Genomic DNA, 27,335 nt, shown 5'->3' with positions numbered 1-27,335 from the left:
GGAACAAAATTAACACAGGCAACAAGGCTCAGATTGATGCTACTGTGCCGCCCCCCCCCCCCCAATCTAGGCAACGGGTATATTTTGGCCCAGCCGCAGAGATTAATGGACCCGGAGTGGTTCTAGGATGTTCTGCAGGTGGGGTACCCACTGGCGACACCCTTGATGGGCTGGTAGAGAGTTGGGATGCCAGGCTCTCTGAAGCCATCGAGGCTGTCGCTCCAAGGCACCCTCTCTGCACCCGCACCAGACCAGCTCCTTGGTACACCGAGGAGCTGCGAATGATGAAGCAGGAGTTAAGACAGCTACAGCGAGTGTGGTGGCAGGTTCTTGACGAAGGGACAAGACACTCATATCGGGGGTTTATGAGATCCTATGAGGGAGCTGTGAAGGAATCGAAGAAGGTGTATTTTACTTTATCACGACTGCTAGTTCATGCCTGGCACAATTGTTTAGTGTAATTCGAACACTTATGACCTCTGCCATGGGTCCTAAATTAAAGGAATTGGCACTTGGCTGTGAGGCATTTGCGAACTACTTCACAGACACAAAGTCTTGGCCCACTGCCAAACCCTTCCCACAACGATTGATACACTGAGTGACCTAGAGGCCCCTTGGCCTTCTTTGGGTACTTGTTTGGACCACTTCAGCCTGCTCAATCCGATGGAAGCGGACAGGGTACTGGCAGCTGTACAATCTACCACTTGTGCTTTTGACCCATGCCCTTCCTGGTTGGTTAAAGCTAGCAGGAAGGAGCTTTGGAGCCACCTGTTGAATATTATCAATAGCTCCCTTGAGTTTTTCCAGATCAGCTTAAAGCAACAGTGTCCGCCCGCTCCTAAAAAGACCACAATTGTATCCACTGGATCCGGCCAATTACTGCCTGGTTTTGAATCTTCTGTTTCTGGGTAAGGTAATTGACTGAGCAGTGGCGGATCAGCTCCAGAGGTTCCTGGATGACACTAACGTATTGGATCTCTTCCAGTCCGGCTTCCACAATGGCCATGGGATGGAGATGGTACTGGTCACAATCATGGACGAACTCCAGCTCCACTTGGATAGAGGCGGTTTGGTGCTGCTGGTGTTATTAGAACTCACTGCAGCATTTGATGTAGTGTATCACGACCTTTTGGTCCACTGCCTTGCCTATATTGGAATTCGGGAGGTCAGCCTTGTGTTGGCTGGCCTCGTTTCTCCAAGACCGGGGACTACAGGTGTCATTGGAGGGAGAGAACTCCAAGCGTCATCCCGTAGTTTGTGGAGTGCCACACGAGGTGATCCTCTCTCTGATGCTTTTAAACATCTACATACACCCCATGGCAAGACTGATCTGGAGTTTTGGTGTCACCAATATGCGGATGACACCCAGCTTGTGTTCAGCTAGCCCAGGGGTAGGGAACCTGCGGCTCTTCAGATGTTCAGGAACTACAATTCCCATCAGCCCCTACCAGCATGGCCAATTGGCCATGCTGACAGAGGCTGATGGGAATTGTAGTTCCTGAACATCTGGAGAGCCGCAGGTTCCCTACCCCTGAGCTAGCCCCATTCCATCTAGGCCTCTTGTGGCCACAGAGGAGGGTGGGTTTTGTCACCATCTGTTTTAGTAGTGCTCCTATTCTGTGGTATTACCTTGAGTATTGTTTTATCTTGACTGGTTTTATGGATGTGTATTTATGATTATTTTATTGTTTTATCTCTGTTGTTCACCACCCTTTGGGAGAGGGCGGTTCGCAAATCTATCTATCTATCTATCTATCTATCTATCTATCTATCTATCTATCTATCTATCTATCTATCTATCTATCTATCTATCTATCTATCTATCTATCTATCTATCTATCTATCTATCTATCTATCTATCTATCTATCTATCTATCTATCTATCTATCAGAGCTGACCACATACTCACTGCTCTTTCATGGAAATCAAGTGTTGCACACACTATCCACTCATTCACTCACAGATCCATTCCAAGTTGAAGTTCAAGCAAGCTGCTGGTCTGATCCAAAACATAAGGCTCTTAAAAGTGCTGGGGGGGGCGGGGGGGGGACACAGCTAGAGCAGAGGTCTGCAACCTGTGGCTCTCCAGATGTTCATGGACTACAAATCCCATCAGCCCCTGCCAGCATGAACATCTGGAGAGCCGCAGGTTGCAGACCCCTGAGCTAGAGCCTTTGCAGTCTTCTGTTCTCCCAGTGCCTGGAGCCAACTTTTTACAGTCCTTCCTCTCCTTAGAAGTGTTCGTCTACCAGGCAAGGGAAACTACATATGACGGCTGCCAGGGTCACTTAAGAGCTCCCCTTCCTGCAATGAGAATGAAGCAGCCATGGGGAAGGGCTGCTCAAGCTGCAGAAGAGGCAAAACTATGCCTATAAAATTTTCTAGCTTATCAAGGAATTGTTAAAGGTACAGGAACTATACTGTGGTGAAGGGGAGAACAGTAACTAGGTGCCATGAGTCATTTTCAAAGTTCAGCTCTGAAATGGCACCTGGGTTTGTCAAGACCTGATGTAACAGATTAAAAGATGACAAGAAAACTGCATACTCAAACAGGAGAAGCTAAACAATATAAACACTAATTTAAACAAGAATATCTTCATCTGGTGGTAAAATGAAAATGAAGATGGAAACAGTAGAATCTCTTGGGGAAGTCATGTGAACACAATGGAAACAAATCTATCTTGAGTTGCCAGTCACTCACAAACAACATATAAGATTTTCTTGCCACTTCATCATGAGTCAAACTCACTCTAATCATCTCAGTTACCACTTCTTCCTCTGTAGCACCAAGATATACCAGGGAGCAAGTATAAAGAGGACATCAGAGTACAATCTGCATGGCATCAGTGAGGTGGTTATGCCAATCCTCGATCAGCTCATTTAATGAGATGCTAGGAGGCCTTGGATCCCACAGAGCATTCTGGAAACCATGTGGATCCCTAAGTCTCTGCAGCTGAGTACCACTCACCTGTTTGCCTAAACAGGGAGGGGCTGGGTTGGGGCAAATTCACTATGATTCTTTTTTCAAGGGCAGTCTCAGCTTCCTAGTCTACCCCTGGTTATGGCAGATGGTAACATCATTCATTGTGTCTGCAACTCTCCGAGAAATTTGGATAAATGTTAGAAGTCAAGTTCACCTATGTTGTGCCTGTTTTCTAAGCATAGGCAGACAACATCTCAGGGTCACATTAAATTAGTTCTAATTAGCAACAGTTAATAAGTAAAATAAACAATGAACAAACTCTACACACCCAGTTAGGTGATCTGTGGTATAGTTGAGGGGCATGTGGAAAGGTGGAGAAAAAGGGAATTTAACACTTTCTTCAAACAGCCTAGCTAACCAAAAAGCAAAGCAAGTATTCTGCATTATTAGCTCTCAAAATAAAAAGGTATGTGACATTAAAAAAAACCTGGGAAAATCAGATGATAGATCTTGCAGCATCTTATCTAGTGTAGCTCTTAGTCACAATATTCCATTATGATGTGTGCAACTGTATTAACTGTACTTGGAAAAAATCCTATCAAAAGGAACAAAACCTACCTCTGCAGAAATATGGTTACAATTGGGTCTCCTTATTGTGATCCTGAACATATTCAGTTGGAAGTAAATTCCATTTAAATCAAAGGATTGCGTCTAAGTGAAATTACTGGGACAAACAGTCATTTTCTTTCTATCTAGAGCTAAATTCTACAAGATCAGAGAGATAGTTGGGGTTTTTTATGCATCGCTACCCAGGGAGACTGGGGGGAGAGAGGATTAACTATGTAATTTTTTATGTCTTTAATGGATTTGCATTAGGCAGCTTCACATATGCTGAAAGGTATGTGAACTCCAGTTTAAAAAGTTTAAACTTCTACAACAAGAACTGAATTATGGGGCCTTTCCTAATTAAGCAAAATAAACCAATTTATATAATTCATTGTGGTTTTGCTGATCATGGAGAGAGGAAAAATCTTTTCCGTTTAATGTAACCCTACAAAATGAACATAATAACCAACTAACTTTTTAAAAACCCTGTTATTTTTAATTGGTTGGTTTTCATATATAATTATAAGAGGATTGAAGCATCATGTTAACTAGTGGTCAGCAGGGGAAAGATTTTAACCCAGCCACCCAGAAAGACTTTAAAGTAAACAAGTTGATTCATTAAACACCATTCAACTCCCCACCCCACCCCAGTTTTACTCCTATTTAATCGAACATCATCATTTCTAACCTAACTACTCAGGACTTCCTTTTCTTTCAAGAAGCCCCAATAACTTAAATTCAAGAGGAAAACAACTTACCCTGTTTTGGATGAATGAAAGAACAACAACAAGCAGGACTGTAATGTCAAGAAAACCCAAAAAAGCTGCCAAGCTCACTTTAAAAGTCTGTAAACTCTTCGACTCTAAAGCTAATTAATCTCCAGGTACTCAATGTTTTATTAGTAGTAACAGGAACAACTTTCACATTTACAGTATATATCCAGTCTTTCAAGACTGATTAAATCTATTAGAACTGATAGAAACGAAATTTCCTTTCACATTAACAGTTCAAGATTATTTAATTACAAAAACGATGCAATACAGAGTTAATTTAGCACAATCACATTTCAAAAAATTAATGGCAGTATGAATTAGTGAAATTAGTGAAACAAAGTATTGTGGAGATTTCAAAACTATATTTACGGAATTAACAACTGTATAATTTACTTATAGTATTTTGCAAATATCCAAATGCTCTGTGAACTCTTTTCAGCTGAAAAGGAACATAGTAATAATTTCTATCAAGGACAAATCCATTTCTGGATCTGGAGGGAATTGGCCATATTTATACAAAGACAGCAAAAAGTACTTCAGAAGTCCACCTTAGCAAGTGGTTTGTAAGAGACAGTATTTGCAACAAAAATCAGAAGTATTTTTGTGACAACATACACACACACAAAGCAAGACAAAACAAACCTCGAAAAATTGGAGTAAGTTCATTGTATCCTCCGAATGAAGCATTCCGGACAAGTTTTCGACCATCAACTCGTGGAGGAAGCGAAATCCCAGCACATGAAGAAAACCTACGACGCAGTGGCCCCTCCTCCTTCATGAGTAAGATGTTCTGTATAATGATTGTTGTCATTCACAAGGCTGGTTAGCATCAGCTGGATAGAATAACAATGTTGCAGACAGAGCCTTTTCCTTCACATTCTGATCAGCAACATGCGAGAATAAAGTGCCATGTGCACATTTGGAATGAGGAGATATGCAAAGGGTATTGAACTAAGCTATAAAGCCAAGATAAACTTATAAATCCAATGGTACTTTCCATCCCTCTGTCACTGGCATTTTGTATGTCACTGAGTGTATCTCAAATCAAACTCACATGTTCTGTAAGCACCAGCCAACTATCTTGACAAAATCTTTCAGAATTAAGCTAAAATTCTTTCAATGTATGATTTTTCTAACCCTATTTAAACACATACAGAACAGCCAATGGCCCAAAATGGATAGATTTCTAAAATTACAAAAAGAAAAAAGAAAATCATCATCAACCACAAGGACAATCCAAATCCTATCATGTCACCCTGGAGTTTAGCTTCTCTCCTCTCCAACTCCTGCAGCTTCAGCCAGAATGAAAACACAATTGTGCAAAAATCCCCAACTAAGAACTTGTGCACTGGCTCCTGCTTGTGCAATTTTCATTTGTATGCACATGTTTAAAGGCAATGCTTGCATCGACTTGTAATTGGGAGCCATGGTATTATTTTGTATGCATACTAATGCACTGAGTTGTGATACATAAGTTTGAATAATGAAAAATAATAGATATGATCTTAGATAACAAATTAATTGACACTGTTTGTTCTGTATGTAAGTCTTGTGGGCCATAATAAAAAAATGACTGAAAAATGGAGAGGTGATCATTTAGAAAACAATTTGTGACTTGACAATGCATTATAGTGATGCACATTAACACACTCAGACACAAACCTCAGCTTGAAAGGCTCAACTGGATAATAAAGGGCAGTGTAGTGTTCCCTGGTAACACTAACACAGGGATAGGACACTTACAGGGAAATCTCTGGTTGTAACTGCATATCTCCCCCACCCTGCAATTTTCATTCAAAAGCTTCCCAGGCATTTTTAGTTTTCTTCCCACCAGTCTTTGAACCCAAAGATATATCAGGGAAAGGAGGTGGGAGTTCCACTGACAAGAAAAAGCAGGAACAGGAGGGCCTTTTCTCTTGACATCCAATCTTCTACAGATGTGTCTACCCTGCACTCTTATTAGAATAAGAAGCATGAGTTTATTCAGTTCAGAATAAAGACTAGAACACATTCAAGGAGGGTTTATCTTAAATAAACACATCATATTATACTTCAACTAAAGTACAGGATGAACAGCACTATCCTATGCAGAGTTGTTCCAGTCTAAGCCAACTGAAATGAATGGGTTTAGACTGGAGTAACTCTCCGAAGAATTGCACTGTAAGCAGATTAATGAGCATGATTCTGTTAATTTTGCTAGTTATGCTGTCTAAATTAGATATGGCAAGGAAATAGCATAATTAATAAATCATATTTCCCAGTATCTGAATTAGATTAGAATAGTTTACACAATCATGTTGTCCAATTAGAATATATTATTGTACAATATTGTCTAATGTTCATCATCATACAATAACTTTTCTAAATTAAATTACTGAAGCTTATTTGTACTATGACCTTGCCCTCAATAAGGTAATAAATCTGTTGCTGGACTACATCTCTTCCTATGGTATATTATATGAGTAGTATTCCCTCTTTCTTTCATTCACAGATTTCTACACATAGGCTTATAAATGAAGCAAAGCTACAATGTAATGTTCTAGCCCAGGACACAACTGGTAATAGGGGTAGTGTCTTTCCTGAACTGATTGTCTTGTTGCCTTAAACAGATGTGTTTCCTTTAATTGTTCTGCCCCCTCTATTCCATTCTAACCCCCTGTTCCCCATTCTATAATCCCAACCCAACGGCATTATTTTGTCTTACTGGGAATATCTGCTGTTAGATTCAAACATTATTTTATCTTGCTCACTGATTGACTGAAAATATTTATCATACTTGTAATCTGCCTTGGGTCCCTGTGAGAAAGGCATATTGTTAGTCTAGATTAGAGCCCTTTTTCCAGACAACAAATTCTCTAAATGCAAACCCTTTATTGGCAGAACAGAGCATTCAGAAATGAGAGTTCCCAGCTATAGTCTGAAACTGTGTTTTCAGACTGTGTTTTCCATTTAAGGAAGATATGATCACCTGTAAAATAGGAGAGGGAGATTTTTGTTGATCCATTCTCTTTACACCTAGTTTTCCCAGGTATCTCACGGCTCTCTCCTAGCAATTATATGCCCCTTTGTTTCCCCATCATAGGGGATGTAAACATGAAAGGAAAGATGGATCAATCAAGATATCAGCAAAAGATTAAAAAGTGATAGAACAAGGGCCCAAGAGTGATTCTCATTTTTCCTTCTCATCCCATTTCATATACCACCTTCCTTCTCTCAGGCCTTACTTCCTTTGATTTCCTTTCTTTCCCTCGTCTCACTTCACCTCCACCTTTGCTTCTTATTTTACTGTCCTACCACGCTACAAAATTCATACAACAGAAAAGATAAGATAACCAAGTATATATTGATTTCTACAATGTATTCCTGTTCAAATGTGGGGGGGATCTCTCTTCATGCACTAAGACCTAACAGCTGTTAATATTTTTGCAGAAACAGTGGTCTCTTACAGTATTATTTCTCATTTAGTTTACAAATACTTGGTGTTTGATGCTCATTCATATTTTTAACGCATATGTATTCTGAGCTGAATTGCACAAACTTGATTAAAATAATGCTTCCAAAACAGAGAAAAACTCAATCAGAATTCTTTCACACACAACCTTCAAAATTGGAGTTTAATTTAATGCTTCAGAGGAAAGCCCCAAACAATAAACATAAGCTGCAGTAAGCAAAAAAGAACACTGTTCTGAAACAAGCTCAGTTGTAAATAGAAGGCGTCTGAACCAGATACTATGCTAGAAACTGTAAACTTGCTGCTTCTGCTGGGGTAACAGTACCAGACATTAGAACATGTCTGAGATGGCTTCCAAGATCAATTAATTCTACAGAAGCAATTGTGAGGGTGTTTAGGGGAGGGGAAGATTAGTCCCACTACTGTGATATTTTGATAGTAATTGATGAGACTGCAATCCTGTACAATTTTGTTAAATCAACAAAGCTAGCCAAATGAAAGCTGTAAATAACTTCCCATTTCCACACATGCATTGGCAATATGTGTTCCTCCTCAAAGAACATATTTGTCTAGAAAACAAAATGAGCTGCTAGTAGCTGTCATGCTGCAGCTGCATAATATGCAATTTAGACGGCACGAATTGCTAAACCCATTTCTTTCCTGCAAAATCAACAACATCTGTTAGAGGTATACTTGCCTTTAGAGATGTATCCAATTCCCAGAATGGAAATCCAAACCACAAAAAACTTATACTACAAGAACAGCTAATGTCTTAAAATAGATAAGTTAATATTGACCAGAGTGGTCATTTGACAATATCAAAGCAAGCTCAGTTTTTGTTGAGGCACAATTCTTTTCGTACATCGCGTTACAGCTCAAGCACTTCAATGAAGGCAGCCTGCAGCTTATTACGTCTCACTTGGCTGCAGACTTGCAGCTCGGCTGCTCTGTTTGCTAGCTCCTCCCATACACTTGTTGACTACTCAGGTTTCAGTTATTTTAGCCCAAGAACCTTCTTTGAAATGCCAAGGACAACAGATTAGACTCAAACAGGGCCAACCTAATCAAATTTCATTATCTATGAAAACTTGCAAGGAAAATTAAACTTTTTTCAATTATTAACTACCACAACAAGCCTATTTCCACCATATATTTATTACTGATTAAGATGTGTTACACAGAAATAGGGATAAATTTGAATATGGCTCCTCTTTCAGACTATATCTAAACAGATGTTATAATGCTTAACACAGAGAAACAGATGATACACAATTTCAAAGTTGCTGCATTATTTAACACCCATTTGTGACAGAAACCAAAAAACCTTATTAGGGCTCAAGAATGCCACATAGAGTGTCTGGGATCTTGGACCTCTGATGTTTACATTAGAATAATACAATTCATTTCCATTCCACATTGGGTCATCCTGACAAACCTAAACCTTTTCAGACAACAGGAGCACAGGTTGGAACAAGATTCACTATCATGGAAGTCAACGTTATTAATGAATACTCAGTGGGGTGGACCTCAAGCAACTAGCTAATCAATCTTACAGAATAGGCTGGTTTAGGTCAGATTCAATTGATCACAAATAACTAGACATGGGGTTTTCCCCCTGGTCTTCAGTAGAAACTGAGGCCCACAGGAGGTTGGGTAAGAGTTAAAGATTCATGCTACCTCTTGTTACTGCAAGAAACTCTGCAACGTTAGACCAACTTTATTACTTTTATTTATAAGTGTATGCTGTGAGTCTTGCTCTGCCCTTTTTCATTCCTTTTGGAACATAACCACCCCTTCCCCTCTTCTTTCTTTTACAATAAACTTCCTTTTCATAAAGACTTTTTTTGGCTTTGATGGTACCATATTTCTCTGGAAGATTCTTATTAACAGCCCAATCCAGAGGAGGCAGCAGGGTTCTATGCTGGTTGATTTGCCCTCCCCAGTACCCTTATCCTGGTGGAGGAGCAAATCCTTTGAGTGGCCACTGCAGTGACCCTCCACAATGGCCAGATGTGGCACAAAGCACCGTGTCAGCACTTCCGCAACTCCATGCAGGACAGCAGGGGTGTTCCAGAGGCATGGCTGGAGGTGATGCCCAGTGCTTGGACATACACCACACTTTTGGTAAGCCCATTGAGCCCAATGGAAGGCTTTTCAGCAGCAGGAAGAGCTTTTTGCCTTACTGGGCTGCTGAAGAGCCCTCTGGAGGCAGCAGGGTGGTGCCACAGTGGTACCACCCCTGGTTTCTCCAGGGCTCTGGATTGGACTATCTCTCTTCTCTACATGATAAACTCACAGATACCACAATGTTTTTTACTTACACCCTGTTATTTCTGTACTGGTCTAGTGAGTTACCAAATTCTTCCCAGAAAACCTCACTCTGAGTTTCTCAGCAATGAAAAGGCACCTCCACCCTCTTTGGTCACACCATTATATTACAAAAGTAATGTTTGCTTCAGATGGCTATAAGCTGCTATTGAACAATGAGAATATGCAGATCAGAATTCATGTGAGTAGGCCACATGAAACTGCCCTATACTGCATCAGACTCTTAGTTCATCAAGTTCAGTATTGTTTACCAAGAGAGGCTATGGCTATCCAGGGCATTAGGCTGAGGTCTCTCACATTTCCTACTACTGGGTACTGGGTACTTTTAATCGGAGATTATGGGGATAGAACATAAGATCTGCATGCCAAAAAATGTTCTATCTGTGAGCTCTGGCCCCTCTTGAACTTGGTATTGCACAACATCGTATGCAAAAAATCCTACTTTCATATTTTATGGCCGAAGTCAGTCAATCCAAGTATACTTAAATATTCTACATAATCATGATGAATTGACCAGCAATTCAGTATTTATTCAAGCAACACTTACAATTTTTTGTCTCAATAGATAACAGCTTCAGCTTTCAGCATTACCTCTCATTAAGTAACTTGGCTCAGCTGTACTTATTCACTGAAAGGCATTAAAAATAAATCCATTTAGAAATATGAAACCCAAATGTTCTCAAAAGTCTATGTCGGGAATAAAACATTTGCACCATTTCCCTGTACACCAAGAAAAGCTGCAACAAAGTCCTGGGCAGTCCAACCCAGAGGCCATCAAGGATGGTTTCACCACCATGCCACCTCCAGAGGGCTTTCAGGTAGCGCAGATGTGCAACAACCACAACAACAAAATCCTGCCACTTGAAAGCCTGCCACTGGACAGAATGGAGTTATGCCACTCTTTTGGTTGGTGTAATGCTGAGGCCTGAGCCACAGCATTTCTGACTCTAAAGGCCAGGTGGAAGCCAACAAATGTTGACTCTACCACCAGAAACACCTCCAGTCCACCCCCTCTATGCCAACAGGGCTGGCTGCAGTGTGGGAGTGCTGATGTTCAGGCAACCTGTGGCATTATGGCATCCAACCATTGGCATTTTGCCCCTCTGCCAAGCTAAGTGTCCCAGAGAGGGCAAATCCACCAGTGCAGGCTTGCATTGTATTCAGAAGACAATTCCCACCCCCACTCTGGATTGGGCCATCAGTTCTACAGCTAGTCTTCTTCGAACAACAGGTTTGTCCCTTTAATTATCTGTGTAACACAATTACTATCCATGGTAGAAATAAAGAGAATTTCTAGAAGCTGGAAAGCAGACAGCATACTTTTAGAAAAGTTGAATGACCATGTGATAGACTAGTAAAAAAAAACAGTATGAACTCCACAGCTGCAGATATGCATCTAAATACATGGCACATAGTTCTGATGATGATTGCCCACAAAGACAGTTTATTATGTTTAAAACGCATCAGTCCTCTTATTTATTCTTCATTATTTTTATATGACAGGGCACCAGAGGAGTTAAAGTTCACTAATACAACTTGGCTTGCTTAAAAAAACCAGAAGCTATTAGCATGATTTAATACTAAGTATTTAGAAACAGAAGAGCCGTGTGGCGTAGTAGTTAAGTGCTTGCACTGCCACTCACACGGTCAGGAGTTCGAGCCCCCTGTGGGTCAGATATCCTGACAGCTGGCTCATGGTCAACTCAGACATCCATCCATTCTTGGTTGGTAAATGAGTACCTAGCTAGCTCATAGCTAGGGGGTAAAGAATAGCCGGGGAAAGCAATGGCAAACTACCCCACAAAAGAGGCTTGCCTATAAAATCACTGCTCGCAGTGGTACCCCAGGGTCGGACACGACTGAAGGGGAAACTTTACCTTTATTTAGAAACAGAACATTTTTAATACTCAAAAGTACCAACATATTTTATTCAATTCAGCTTGAAAGAAACAGTATGAAACTTATTTGTATACAATGAGTTGTACACCTATTTAACAAACATGATTAAAAATGTTATAATGATTGGCAACTCTGCAGTCACAATCTTCATTTAAGCCAGCAGAATGACAGAAGTGGAGCAAGCACGCGCCCTGTTCCTCTGCCACAGTGTTGCCTGCACCTGCCCCACCCCCTTGACTTCTCCGCTGCTGCTCCACCCGGGGCATCGTGCCCCCCCCGCCCCGCCACTGCAGAATGGTGATTAATGGAAGACAAAAAGAAACTAACTTAAGTTGACATCCAGTTGTTGAATTACTTTCTATCATCAGGGACATGCACATGCAGTTCTGTCAGTTGAAAGAACAGCAGCAATTTCAGATAACTGTGCAGATTCCATGAAGAAGAAGAAGAAGAAGAAGAAGAAGAAGAAGAAGAAGAAGAAGAAGAAGAAGAAGAAGAAGAAGAAGAAGAAGAAGAAGAAGAAGAAGAAGAAGAAGAAGAAGAAGAAGAAGAAGAAGGAGGAGGAAAGAGGAGGAGGAGGAGGAGGAGGGAGGAGGAGGAGGAGGAGGAAGGAGGAGGAGGAGGAGGAGGAGGAGGAGGAGGAGGAGGAGGAGGAGGAGGAGGAGAAGAGGAGGAGGAGGAGAAGAGGAGGAGGAGGAGAAGAGGAGGAGGAGGAGGAGGAGTTTGGATTTATATCCCTTCTTTCTCTCCTGCAGGAGCCTCAAAGGGGCTTACAATCTCCTTTCCCTTCCCCCCTCACAACAAACACCCTGTGAGATAGGTGGGGCTGAGAGAGCTCCGAGAAGCTGTGACTAGCCCAAGGTCACCCAGCTGACGTGTGTGGGAGTGTACAGGATAATCTGAATTCCCCAGATAAGCCTCCACAGCTCAGGCGGCAGAGCTGGGAATCAAATCCGGTTCCTCCAGATTAGATACACGAGCTCTTAACCTCCTATTCCACTGACAGATTAGATACACGAGCTCTTAACACTCCTACGCCCACAAAAGGGAAAGCTGGTAATACCCATTTCAAGTTGGAGATAATTCAACAGGAAGCAAAAACCTTAGGTTTAAAAAAAACTATATGGTATATTTTTATCTCACCCTTTCTTTCAAGGCAAGCACAAATTTCAGTCTTGGGTCTTTCCCAGGCTTAGTCCAACAATGGAACCATCATACCACACTGGCTGTATTTAGCAACAACTATCTCAACCAATTTTATCATGTTGAAGATATTAAGTACAACAACACAAAATGTATCATTTAGAATTGAGTATGCACAGTTGTACTAGTTGGCATATTTATCATGTTTAAAAGTATACCTTAATTTTCTGCAAGTAAAATCATGAGTATAACCAACAAGAGAGTAAGTGAGAGAGACATACTGTTGCATCCAGTGCTACTTTAGAACATGTATCTTGTTTTTAAACATCTGATGTAGGAAAAATATGCTGAAAACAACACCCATTTTGTAACAAACAAAAGAAAGCATGATTTGCACAGAAACAGACCCAAACTCACAATAGAATTGCCTATTTAGGCAGAATTAAACTCTAGCAATTAATGCATGTTATAGCATGTTAATTACAGACAAAATTAGTAACTTTAAAAAATAGAAATATTTTGTAACTTTACAAAATAGAAATATTAGAAAAAAATAGAAAAAAATTAGAAATAGTCTTTAGAAAAAGAAATTACAAATGAGCAAACCCATCCACCAACAGTTAGGACCTCATGGTCTTATATGGCATCTATGACACTAGTAATAGAAATAATCTAATGCTATAGATCATTCTGCACATTTAGAGTGACAAAAGCCAATGGTTAAAAAACATTTCATTCATTCATTCCAAAAGAGAATATTTTGCCAACATTTTCAGAGTTCCACATAATTTTCAATTTTTCCAAAACTGAAAAATATTCCCAGGGGGTGGGAGAGCACTGTGATTTTCCCCTTCCCACCCAGGCCTTTATACTGGCAATCAAGAGTTTGTTAAAATGCCACTGCAGAACTCTGTAAACACTGGAGATACTGAATTGATTCACTGGGTGCAAAATGCAGCATCTGAACTGACCCTTTAAAGCAGGGTGAAAATTCAATTTCACTTAAAAAAAACTTTTTAATCTTAAAAACTATTAATTTGAGGGTACAATTATTTTTCCTCCAAACTCAGGTGCTGCTCCCAGCACTTGAAAATATAGTTTATTCTTGGAGTTTCCAAACAATACCCAAGACTCAAAATATCAATGTGCTGTAAGTTCTCTATATAAACAAAGAGATCAAGCATTACAAACATGGCATAATTTCTAACTATATTACAGAGTGGACAGGCAGGCACAGAAGAGAGATAGAGAGATAAGCAAATTAAAGGTGACGTACCTTGCTACCAGCATACCTAAGTGATCTTTTTCTGCTACCCTGTACATCCTAAGATGGTGTAAACTACCACCTCCTCTACTACTTTGGCCTACCTTTGGAGAATTATCAATCCAAAGGTTCTAATGGATTTTTGGAAATTTTGGAGTGTCTTTGTAGAATCCTTGACAGGGCCTTGAAATGAAAAACATACTGGGGCCTTATTCAGGACCATACTCCACTGCCTCTTGGACAGCTTCAAAGAACAGCAAAACTGACTCATCTCATGAGTTTCTGAAGACAGCTAGGGCACTGTTGGGAAAATATTCATTCTATATCCAACAGATTGTAATAGGAATTCATTTAAAGGCATTTGAGATGGCAACTGTGAATAAGATTCTCTCTCTCTTCACATCCACCACTACTATCAGCTGGCCCTTGTTCAGCACAACATTTCAACATTGCCTGGAGTCTTAAAACACCTGGGTGGGGCTTCTTCAATGAGGATACATGAGTTATAGTCCAAGATGCCTTTGCAAACTTTTTTACTGCAGACAAGATCCTTGAATTTAGGAAGGCCCCCTCTTTCACATTAGCTTGCTCAAATCAAGCAATAAAAGTTGAAACTTTTGTCAGGATTATATGTCATTTGTAGACACTCATTTGCACTGAGCCATAATTTCTTTTTTTTTGTTTTAAAAAAATCACTGAAATGTTCTGTATTTTTATTAGTTCCTTTGAACAGCTATGAGAAAACAACAAAAGTTATTGAGTAAATAAATAAATAAATAAATAAATAAATAAACCTACCAAAGAGGACAATTTCAGGTGGGTAGCAATGTTCTTAATACAAAGTCCAATAGCACCTTAAAGAGGCTAGAAAATTATCTTGGTCTTTAAGGGTCTACTAGACTCAAATTCTGTTATGAGGAAGAGGGAGGGGGAGGGGAGAGAGAGAGAGAGAGAGAGAGAGAGAGAGAGAGAGAGAGAGATTCATAACAAGTGCTGCCTTTCAGAAAGAAAAGTGGTCAATCAGCAGCCAACTCTCCAATACAGCTAAAGGTAACAACTGAGCCAGATCCTTATCTCATTCCACTCACCATTTTTCTATAAGTTAGCCAGAAAACACAGTTGCTTTCCTAAGGTGAGGAATAAATATTCTACATCAAAACGGCATTATTGTCTATTAGACAATAGAAATTCAAACCTTAGACCATAGAAAATGCGTTTAACCTTTTAAAAGGAAAAAAACCTATTAAAATAAACTCCATTGACTTTTACAGTGTTTTTCTCTTGTATCCAGGTGGTAGTACAGAAACTGACATCAATACCGGGAAAGATTCTAAGACAGATCATTAAGGAGACAGTCTGTAAGCACTTGAAAGGGAATAATGTGATCACTGAAAATCAACATGGGTTTCTCAAAAACAAGTCATGCAAGACTAACCGTATCTCTCTTTTTGATAGAGTGACAAGCTTGGTAATGAAGGGAATGCTATGGACGTAGCATACCTTGATTTTAGTAAGGTCTTTGACAAGATACCCAATGATATTCTTGCAAGTAAACTGGAAAGATTTGGACTAGACAATGTAACTGTTAGATGGATTTATAATTGGTTGACTGGCCGAACACAAAGAGTGCTTATCAATGGCTCATTTCCATCCTGGAGAGAAGTGAGTAGTGGAGTGCAACAGGATTCTGTCCTGGGCATAGTGCTATTCAATATTTTTATCAATGACTTGGATGATGGAATAGTGGGAATGCTAATCAAATTTGCAGATGACACCAAATTAGGAGGGGTAGCTAACACCCCAGAAGACAAGGGATCTGGGTGCCTTAGTAGACCACTAACTGAGCATGAGTCAGCAGTGTGATGTGGAAATCAAGAAATCCAATGCCACTCAGGGCTGCATCAACAGGAATATAATGTCTAGATTGGGGGATGTAATAGTACTACTCTATTCTGCATTGGTCAGACCTCATCTGGAATACTGTGTCCATTTCTAGACATCAAATTCAAGGAGGATATTCAGCTGTGTCCAGCTAAAATGGGTCCACAGGAGGGCAACCAAAATGGTAAAAGGTCTGGATTCCATGTCGTATGAGGAGCAGCATAGGGAGGGAGGTATACTTAGTCTGGAGAACAGAAGGTTAAGGGGTGATATGATAGCCAAGTTTAAATATTTAAAGGGATGACATGTTGAAGATACAGCAAGCTTGTTTTGTGCTGCTGCACAGACTAGGACACGAAGCAATAGATTTAAAGTACAGGAAAAGAGATTCCACCTAAACATTAGGAAGAACTTGCTGACAGTAAGGGCTGTTCAATAGTGCAATACACTGCCTCAGAGTGTGGTGAAGTCTCCTTCTTTGGAGGTTTTTAAACAGAGGCTGGATGGCATTTGCTTCCTGCTTTGACAGGAGAGCTTTGATTGTGTGTTCCTGCATGGCAGGGAGTTGATGCCTTGATGGCTCTTGCAGTCTTTTCAAACTCTATGATTCTGTGAAAATTCGAAGTTATTAGCCTAGTGAAGTTGCAACATCGAAACTTTTAACAACAGAAAAACCAACGTACAAACTTGAAATGCAAGACTTAACCAGAATGCTTTTAACTCTTCTAACCTGCATATGAATGCAAATTGATGAAGTGAAATTACAATGGCAAATCTCCAAAGAGCTACTTCAGGAACATTAAAAAAAAAAGGGGGGGGGGATACACTTTAGACTCCGTAACACAGAATATGCAAACCAAGCCAAACACATTAATTTTAAAAGATTCTCAATACATGGTCCAACATTCCATTAATCAAATGAAATGGTTCTTACCATGACTATGGGCTGTTCCTGGACTAAGTGATGGCTGGAACAGTTCTTTGGTTGGAGTAAGATACCCTTCTTTTCCCTGGCGCTGGCTCATCTTTCCTGGAGTCAGTACATGAGACTCATCGTTGTTTGTTACCACAGCTAGAAAACAAAATAAAACACTTCCTCAATCTGATTCAGAAAGTAGTAAGACAGCAGTAAGGATCTCCCTCATTCAATAAGTGACCCTGTTGACCAGGGATATATCTTTCAGGCATATCATACATTCTTTAATTCCATATTCAACTCCACCTCCTCCTTTTCACCTAGCTAAGGAGTCACAGAAGCCTCTACAGGACAGGTAGGCTTCTTTCTTCACAATGAAAATTATTACTCAAAGTAACTACTACAACACTAAAGAAACAAGGAACAAAGGGACTCTTCTGTTGCATTTACAGCAAGCACATGCCCTTCTTACACAGCTCCAGCAACATCAGAAGACCTAGTAGGCCATAACCAATTGCAAAGCAGCTTATGTCCACTCCAGCATTGCCTTGACTCCTGAGTAAGGTGATGCTGGCATGCAAAGGACGCTCTTCTTATACCATCTAGATTTTCCTTGGTTACTGGTTTGTGAGCCACAGACTGCAGTAGCATCCACAACACTAAAGCTACAGACCTTCATAAGACTTCCAAGCGCTGTACAATGCTGTGAAATCGTAGAAACTGGATGACCAAGTTTACTTTCAAAAATCAAACTCAGATTTCTCAACACAGCATTTTAGAGTCCTCATTACAATACTTTTAAAACTGGGCTGTCCCAAAGGATGACTTCTAATTTATGACATAACCAAACTTTTTTAGTTTTCAAAGGTGCAGAACGACCCATTGGTTACTCACCGTGAAGGGGTCTTCTGCTGGATTAAGGGAGGCATCTTGATGGGTGTTTCCCAACCGGATCTCAGGGAGGCAGGACTTAACCAAAGTTGTCACTTCCTGTGGTCCGAGTGGGCGTCACCTTCCCTCTTCAGTAGACACCTGTCCAAGCAGTGAGAAGGCTTCCCTCGGAAATAACATGAACATTGAACCACAACAGAAGTAACAACGATAAGATAGACAACAGGGTTATAACTATGATGAACTAGAAGAAACCCAACACTGAACTATTAGGAACTTGGGAGTGTTACGGCTGCCTAGCCGAACCTTGCAGTGGAACTATTGTGATAGGAGAGTGCGGAGAAAATTGGAGGCTAATGATGATCCCGGGAGGGCCAAGATGCCTCCCTTAATCCAGCAGAAGACCCCTTCACGGTGAGTAACCAATGGGTCGTTCTACTGGATGAGGGAGGCATCTTGATGGGACCTCCCAGAGCAGTGTCCCAAATCGGGTGGGTCAGGATCAGTCTCCAATAATGTGTTCCAACACTCTCCTGCCAAAAACAGCTTCTGAAGCTGCCATGGAGTGAATTTTGTAGTGTCTAACGAAGGAGGAAATCGAGGACCAAGTGGCCGCTCTGCAAATGTCTGATACTGAGGTCTGACTTTTAAAGGCTGCGTTAGTTGCTGCACTGCGTGTGGAATGGGCCACTATCCCGTGAGGAACTGGCTGGTTGGAGGCTTTATATGCCTCTATGATACAGGCTTTAATTGTGCGGCTAATAGCTGCTTTTGACATCGGGTGGCCCAGGTTCGGAGTAGAGATGTTAATGAACATTTGGTTGGACTTGCGGATGGGTTCGGTTCTTATTAGGAACGCTTTAAGGGATCTACGCACGTCCAGGTTATGCCAAAGTCTTTCCTTTGGATGAGAGGGATCAGGGCAAAAGTTGGGTACCACGATGTCTTGGGAGACGTGAAAGGAGGAGTTGACCTTCGGGACAAAGGTGGGGTCCGGTTTTAGGACGACCCTATCCCTGTGGAACAGACATCTATCTTTGTCCACTGATAAGGCGTGTATTTCGGAAACCCGTCTGGCTGAGGTGATGGCCATGAGAAAAAGCGTTTTCATGCGCAGCCACTTGAGATGGATCGTTTGGACCGGCTCAAACGGGGATTTTGTGAGGGCTGACAACACCAGGTGCAGGCGCCAGGTGGGAAACCGGTGCACTGTGGGTGGTTGGAGTTGGGTTACTCCCTTCAGGAACCGGATGATGTCCGGATGGTGTGAAAGAGGCAGCCCGTGGACTGGTTGGCAGACGGTGGTCAGAGCCGCGATCTGTCTTCTAAGGGTGGCGCTGCGAAGTCCCTGTTCAAAACCTTCTTGTAGGAAACAGAGGATTTGAGCTATGCTAGGTAGTTCGGGATTGACGGCTTTCCTTTTACACCATCTAGTGAAGCTCTTCCACGAAGAGTTGTAGATTTTGTTGGTGGAATTTCGACGTGAAGCTAAGAGGGTGGTGGTCACCTGATCCGAGTAGCCCTTCCCTTTTAAGAGTCTCCGTTCAATAGCCAGGCGGTTAGTTTGAACCACTGCGGTTTGGGATGACAGATGGGGCCCTGGATCAGCATGTCTCGTGGAGTTGGAAGTGTCAGCGCTGTGTCGACAGATAGGTCGAGAATGGACGAAAGCCACGGACGACGTGGCCAAAAAGGTGCCACTAGGATCACCAGGGCTTTTTCCGATATGATCTTCCTCAAGAACCTTGGGGAGGATCGGTGTTGGGGGAAAGGCATACAGTAGTGATCTGGGCCAGGGTGTTGATAGAGCATCCACCCCCGTGGCCTCCGGATGGTGAAATCTGGACATGAAGGCCGGAATCTGACGGTTGCTCTCCGACGCAAACAGGTCCAGCTGTGGTTGGCCAAAGTGGTGCGTGATCATCTGGAAAATGGAGGGATTGAGTTGCCATTCGGCCTCCTGTATAGTCTGGCGGCTCAGCCAGTCCGCGGAGATGTTGAGACGCCCCTGGATGTGTTCCGCGGTGAGTGAGAGCAGATTTTGTTCTGACCAGCAGAGGATGCTCATCAGCTTCCTGATGGAGGAGGGAGGATCTGGATCCTCCTTGATTGTTCAGATATGCTTTGGCCGACACATTGTCTGTGCGGACCAGTATGTGAGAGCCCTTTATGATTGGGAGGAAGTTTTGAAGGGCCAGGAATATGGCTTTGGTCTCCAGAAGGTTGATGGGGAGTTTGGCTTGTTGCTGGGACCATCGTCCTTGGATGAATTGGTCGTTGAGTGTGGCTCCCCAACCGAGAAGGCTTGCGGCGGTGAAGATCTCCATGCGCTTTTGGGGAAGGTAGACTTTCCCTTGGAAAGGTTATGCGTTTCACGGTCCACCACTTGAGAGTGGCTTGGAGGGGGTTGGGTGGAGGCAGGTGTCGATCGTCCTTGGGTATTATTTGGGACTGGGAAGGTCGAAGAAAGGTTTGAGGGGCGTGCGTGGAATCTGCCCCACTGAAGCATGTCGAACACTGATACCATGGTGCCTAGAACACTGGCCAGATGGAGTAGAGAGGATTTCTTGGCTGATATGATCAGGTTCACGGATTTCCGGATTTTGTCGACTTTTTCTGCCGGGATGAAAAGAGAGTTCAGGGACGTGTCGATGAGTGCTCCCAGGTGTTCCATCCTTTGGGATGGGATCGTGTTGCTTTTGGGCACGTTGATCAAAAATCCGTGTTGACGGAGAACTGCCTGGGTTTGGGCGACATCCTTTACCGCTTGCTGCTGGGAGGTAGATCTGATCAGGATGTCGTCCAGATATGGGTGGACGTGGATGGCTTGTTGGCGAAGAAGTATGATGGGGGCCAGGAGGACTTTGGAGAAAGCTCTCGGGGCGGTGGAGAGTCCGAACGGCAAAGCCCTGAATTGATACTGTCGTTCCCCCACTGCAAAGCGCAGGAACTGGCGGTGAGAGTGTTTTATGGGGATGTGTAAGTAAGCCTCGGTTAGATCCAGGGAGGTCAGGTAGTCCCCGGGTCTTAGGTGTTCTACGATGGAGCGAAGCGTTTCCATCCTGAAGTGTTGGAGCTTGATGTGCTGATTGATGAACCGCAGGTTTAGAATGGCTCTCCAATCTCCGTTTCTTTTGGGAACGGTAAAGAAGTGAGAGAACACTCCAGAGCTTCTCTCTGCAGGTGGTATAAGTTCTATAGCTCTGATGGCTAGAAGGTGTTGGATGGCCTTCTGTGTTCGCTCTGCTTTGACTAGATTGGAATTGACAGGAAAGGAGCGAAACCGAGGAAGTGGGATTTGTTTGAACTCTATGGAGTAGCCCGAATGAATGACCTCCTTGGTCCAAGCATCCACGTGTTCTCCCATCCACTGTTCCCGGAATTCCTGTAGGCGGCCGCCGACAGGGGTGTTGTAGTCAGGATTTGTTGTTGTTGCTGGAGTTCTTGTCGTTTCCGAAGGTTTTTCCTGATCTGGATTGAGGACGAAAGGAATGATTGAAATTGCCCTGGTTGGTTCTTTTGCGAAACCCCTGTTGAGGTTGCCATCGTCTACCGTCCCTGGGTGTCCTGGCAAGGGTTTTGTGAGAGCGGAAGGTAGAGGGTTTGGAAGCGTTGGATTCTGCCCTGTAGAATTTTGGCATGGCCTTCTTCTTGTCTTTGGTCTCCACTAGGATCCTTTCCAATTCCTGTCCGAAGAGAATTCCACCTTGAAAGGAAAATCCGGCCACCAGTTGTTTAGAGTGTTGGTCAGCTTGCCAGGACCGGAGCCATGCGATGCGTCTGGGGACTGATGCCATGGCTATGGCGCGGGCGACTGCAATGAATGCATCGAAGTTAGAGTCTGCCAGGAATGAAACCGTTAACAGAATGCGTTCTACTCCCTCTCTTACCCCTTGTTGGGAGGGAGGGATCATGTCTAGGAGTTTTCGGAGCCAGACTATACCCGCTCTGGCCATGGTGGCCGACGATGCTAGGATTTTAAAGGCCATGGCCAGAACCTCATGGAGTCTTTGGAGACCACGCCCTGCGCTTGTCCAAAGGGGGGGTATCTTATGTTACCGTCAGTGCCCGTCCTGGGAGACGAGGCCTCCCGATTGGAGTGCTGCTATAGGGGCGTCCACTAGCGGTGAAGTCAACAGACTTTGGATGTAGTCTGGGGAGGCATAGAGCTTTTTGAAGCTGGATGGGAACCCTTTGCTTGCAGTGGGGTTAGCCCATTCCTTCCTAGCGCGTCTTTCGAAGTATTCTGGGATAGGAAGGAAGCCCTTGGAGGGTTCCCCTTGGGGGAAAATCTTTTGGTTCCCTTTGGGGCATCCCTTGATGGGTTTGGAGGGAGCAGATGACGGGGATGGGTCGACAGCATCATCTGAATCCTTCAGTTCCAAGGCGGTGATTGCCTTTGAGATTAACAGGGAGATGTCCTCTGTCTTAAAAAATCTGGGGGCTTGTTCAATTACCTCAGGGTTTTCCTGCTCTGGGTCAGAAAAATGATCAGACTCTGCACATTCCCCTTCGCTAATTTCCTCCTCCCCAGGGAAGACTAAGGGGTCCCTATTATGGGTGCTGGAACGGGAGGATCTGGGGGGGGAAGGGGAGGTGGAGGGTGATCTGCCCCGCCTGTGAAATTCCTTGTGGTAGGATCTAATTTCTTCTCTCATGGATTTCTTAAAAAGATCCACCAACTCCTGGGCAGAGGCTTGTTGCCATCCCCCTGGTAAGAGGGACCCAGAAGATTGCCCCTCCCCCGCGTCACGGTCTTGCCTGGGAGGCTGAGAAGCCTCGGTGAAGTCCTCCGTGGTTCCCTCCGTTTCTGCGCTCACCGCGGCCCTCTCCGGGTCGCTGGCGCCGGTCTCCGTAGCAACAGGGGTCTGAGGTCTTCCCTCAGTCCTGTGCTCCAAGCTGCGGTGGGGAGGAGTGGTTTCCCGGTCCCCTCTGCGCAGCTGCGGCTGTTTGGAGGCTTCTGCCGGCCGGCGAGGCTCGTTGGCGCTGGGAGGTTCCTTTCGCGCCTTTTTTCCAGCGCTCGCTCCAGCGACGGTTTCTTGCCGAGCCTTTTTGGCAGCCGGCTCTTTCGTTTTCCCTGCAGCCTTCCGCGGCTGCTGGGTCGCACTTGAGTCCGGTGCGGGGGAGCGCGCCTTGTGCGCTGCCCTAGTCCTCTCTGCCGAGGACTGGGAAAAATTCTCCCTCTCGGGAGAAAAGCGGCTGGAGGGGCCCCATTGCGCCATAGCCGCCTTTGAAGAAGAGCCTGGGAGGGGGGGGGAGGGGGGGAGGAGGAGGGAGAGAGGGGAAACGAAGGTCCCGTTCCTGGCTAAGGAGGGGAAGAAACAACCTGTTTCCCAGCGTCTCCCAGGCAGACAAGACAGACAAAACAAACAAGGGGTACAAACCAACAGAAAAGGAAGAATAAGGAACTCTAAAGCAGGAGCTCAGACGAGTGCTGCTCTCCCTGTGAAGGCAGGGAAGAATACTGAAGAGGGAAGGTGACGCCCACTCGGACCACAGGAAGTGACAACTTTGGTTAAGTCCTGCCTCCCTGAGATCCGGTTGGGAAACACCCATCAAGATGCCTCCCTCATCCAGTAGAACAGTCTTCCTATATATCTGTAAGCATCTTGATTAATGACCTGGATTTTAAAAAACTTTCAAGAAATCTTTACAGATACAGTAAATTAAAGATACAAACTTTACAGAGCAGCCAGTGCTTCTGCACTAGCAATGGTTTACTCCATTTTAATGGAGAACTCACAGAACTTTGCCACAAGTGTTTCCCCCTGAATTTGTGCCTATATTTTACAATATAAAATGCAACTGCAGCACAAGGCTGATATAGAAAATTGAACAACTGCTAAAGTTTCTCAGTCAGTGCTTTCAATTTTTTTCATTTCCTTCTGCTTCTAGCTTAACTTCAGAGAGACAAAATAAAAACAGAAATGTGGTGGCACTTTAAAAGACATTAGTTTACTCCAACCTGAGCTTTCTGAGTCAATACTCACTTTCTCTGGAGTTATCTGGAGAGGAAACCTGTATCTATTAAATCTATTAAATAAATAACCTCATGTTGTCTCCCTCAGTCAATGAATCCATGAGTCAATGGTTGATTGTCAGTTTTGTTTTTAGATGGTAGGCAGGATGAGTTTAAGCACCACTTTTTGCTGGTTAGGCATAGCCACCTTTGTTTAACTTTTCTTGTATTACTGTTCTAGTATTATTAGAAAATAATGTAACGGAACTGTAGCTTTTCCTGCGAATTTAATAGCAGAACGTAATACCTACCCTCTCTTAAAACACACATACACAGAGGAATGATTAATAACTCATGAACTTCATGACTGGAACAGGAAAGCACTGGAATAAATCCACTTGGAAAACAAAGGAATTGTAGGAAAACTGCAAGAGCAAGCAAAAGTTTTGCTGAATGATGTTTATAGTGGGATGGTGTCCTTGGGCACTGGCTTGGGCAGATTTTTATTGGGAATCTAGTGCTTTATTTAGTGCAGTGTGGCGCCCCAGTTTCAAACCTGTTTTCCACAAATTACAGACAAGTAAAATACCCCTTATATGAATTCCTCTACTCTGATTCATGTCTATATATATATACACCATGCAGTTTTTAAATAGTGGCAGTTTTCTCCCATATCAAGTCAGGATTTCATGTTTCAAACAGTGGCTGCTTTTCCCACTTCTGGTCTTTCACGCTACAGGGGCTATCTTCCACAGTATAACATGCCCTCTGGAGGCTTCACCACAGAACTGCATGTATCCTCAAGTGATAGTACAATGACTGATGTACACATGCGCAAGAACGGGGTGGGAATGCTAAGGTGATAAAATAAATGGGACCCCTTCAGATTGAAGGTGGAGGTTCATGTTATGAAATGTTACCTGAGGTTAAAAAGCTCCCTACAAAAAGAAAAATGGGAGAAAAAGAAAAAAATTATCACTAGGCATATCACCCCTTCTATCTGCAGTAAGAGATTTAGATACCTTGTTAAAGTTTGAATTTAATTCTATGGCTAAATGGGACTTACACAATATAGACATATATAATTGCTTTATAATAAGCAACACTATCCTTGATTTTCAAGAAGTCTTATCAAAAAAGCAATGACAATATTAAATGGAAACATAGAAGTTGAAACATAGAAATATTAAATGGAAACATAGAAACATCTCCTTGTAAGGCTCCTGTGAGCTAAGGCTGCTGAATCTGGAAGGTGGGGCTTAACAGGGGTTAACAGAGTTCATCTCTTGTTCCTCTTTGTCCTGAGAGGTGGGGCTTTTGTCCTGAGAGGTGGGGCTTTAGTTCAGTCTCTGGAACCAGCAGAGAGGAGTAGCAGCAGAAGAAGACTTGGCCAGGAAGAGCAGAGTGACCTGCTGGTGTTCATTTTGGAGGGCTTTTCTCAAAGCCACAGCTTTTAAAACAGTGTATTTTAACAGGGGTTATCTCTTTTTCTCCTTCTAAGGCTCCTGTGAGCTAAGGCTGCTAAGAACATAAGAACATAAGAACTAGCCTGCTGAATCAGACCAGAGTCCATCTAGTCCAGCATTCTGCTACTCGCAGTGGCCCACCAGGTGCCTTTGGGAGCTCACGTGCAGGAGGTGAAAGCAATGGCCTTCTGCTGCTGCTCCTGCTCCTGAGCACCTGGTCTGCTAAGGCATTTGCAATCTGAGATCAAGGAGGATCAAGATTGGTAGCCATAGATTGACTTCTCAATCTATTGACACTCAGTGCAAAACACTGGAAAGCCCCCATCCCCCTGCTGGCTTTCTGCCTTCATATCTGATTTATTAGATATTTAAATATTAAGCTTTTAGTCACTGCCCCCCTGGAGCTATCTGCATGTACTATCTGTCAAATATGTCCTTATTAATTTAAAAAACAAAAAATTAAATTAAAATTGGGCGCGCCACTGTTTTAAAAGCTGTGGCTTTGAGAAAAGCCCTCCAAAATTAACACCAGCAGGTCACTCTGCTCTTCCTGACCAAGTCTTCTTCTGCTGCTACTCCTCTCTGCTGGTTCCAGAGACTGAACTAAAGCCCCACCTCTCAGGACAAAAGCCCCACCTCTCAGGACATCTGCTGAATCTGGAAGGTGGGGCTTAACAGGGGTTAACAGAGTTCATCTCTTGTTCCTCTTTGCCTGGTGCGAAGGTTGTGGATGTCACGCTTCGTCTAGATAGGCTTTTAGATAGTGCTGGGGTGGAGTCAGCAGTTGTGGTCCATATTGGCACCAACGACATTGGGAAATGTAGCCGGGAGGTTCTGGAAGCTAAATTTAGGCTGCTAGGCAACAGGTTGAAGTCCAGGACCCCCAAGGTGGCATTCTCAGAAATGCTACCCGTTCCACGCGCAGGGCGAGCTAGGCAAGTGGAGATACAGGGTCTCAATGCGTGGATGAGAAGGTGGTGTAAGGCAGAGGGTTTCAGATTTGTCAGGAACTGGGGAACCTTTTGGGACAAGGCAGGCCTGTACAAACGGGACGGGCTTCATCTTAACCAAAGAGGAACCATGCTGCTGGCGCTCAACATTAAAAAGGTGGCAGAACAGCTTTTAAACTGATCACTGGGGGAAAGCCGACAGGAGCTGAGGTGACTTCGGAATACAGTATCTATGGGGATGCAGACAGAGAGGGAGGTTTTTCTAAATCAACCACATACAAGCGAGGAACATAGCAATGTGCATGTGACAAGGGATACTGTCTACAAAAGACTTGAGGGTAAAGCACATAAATCCCAGGTTAAGGACAGAGACAGGGTATACAGGTGTCTCTATGCTAATAGTAGAAGCATTCAACCTAAAATGGGGAGCTAGAGTACAGAGTTTTGAAGGAGGACTTTGATATAGTGGGCATTACAGAGACATGGTGGAATGAGGAGAACCAGTGGGATGCTGTTATACCAGGCTACAGGCTCTATAGGAAGGATAGGACAGGGCGCATTGGGGGTGGAGTTGCCCTTTACATCAAAGAGAGCATAGTATCACATAAAATAGACAATGCAAGGAGCTGGTTCCCTACAGAATTACCTGTGGATATCAATACCAGGTGTGAAGGACAGTTTAATATTAGGAATATATTATCGTCCCCCAGACCAAAGTGCACAAGAGGATTCTGAGATGGAAAAAGAAATTAGAGAGGCCAACAAAAACAAAAATGTAGTGGTAATGGGTGATTTTAACTATCCCCATATAAACTGGAAAAATGCATGTTCAGGTCATAGTAAGGAAGAGAGCATTCCTGGATATGCTAAATGACTGTGGCTTAG

At 43.1% G+C, this 27,335-nt stretch overlaps 1 protein-coding gene across 4 annotated transcripts in view; it reads right to left on the bottom strand.

The window, feature by feature from the left end:
• The window catches only part of OSBPL8 (oxysterol binding protein like 8), a 109,855-nt gene that overhangs the window by 51,026 nt on the left and 31,494 nt on the right, over window positions 1-27,335 (bottom strand). For 3 of the 4 annotated variants that reach the window (XM_048499951.1, XM_048499950.1, XM_048499953.1), the window contains one exon: window positions 17,203-17,340. In XM_048499951.1, coding sequence (XP_048355908.1) covers window positions 17,203-17,340 — 138 coding nt within the window. Of the gene's footprint in view, window positions 1-4,944; window positions 5,111-17,202; window positions 17,341-27,335 lie in introns of those variants that run through there. The other variant, XM_048499952.1, reaches the window with a different exon arrangement.

This window comes from Sphaerodactylus townsendi, linkage group LG06 (genome assembly GCF_021028975.2).
Source record: "Sphaerodactylus townsendi isolate TG3544 linkage group LG06, MPM_Stown_v2.3, whole genome shotgun sequence".
Taxonomy (NCBI): domain Eukaryota; kingdom Metazoa; phylum Chordata; class Lepidosauria; order Squamata; family Sphaerodactylidae; genus Sphaerodactylus; species Sphaerodactylus townsendi.
This window is presented reverse-complemented; position numbering and strand designations above follow the sequence as displayed.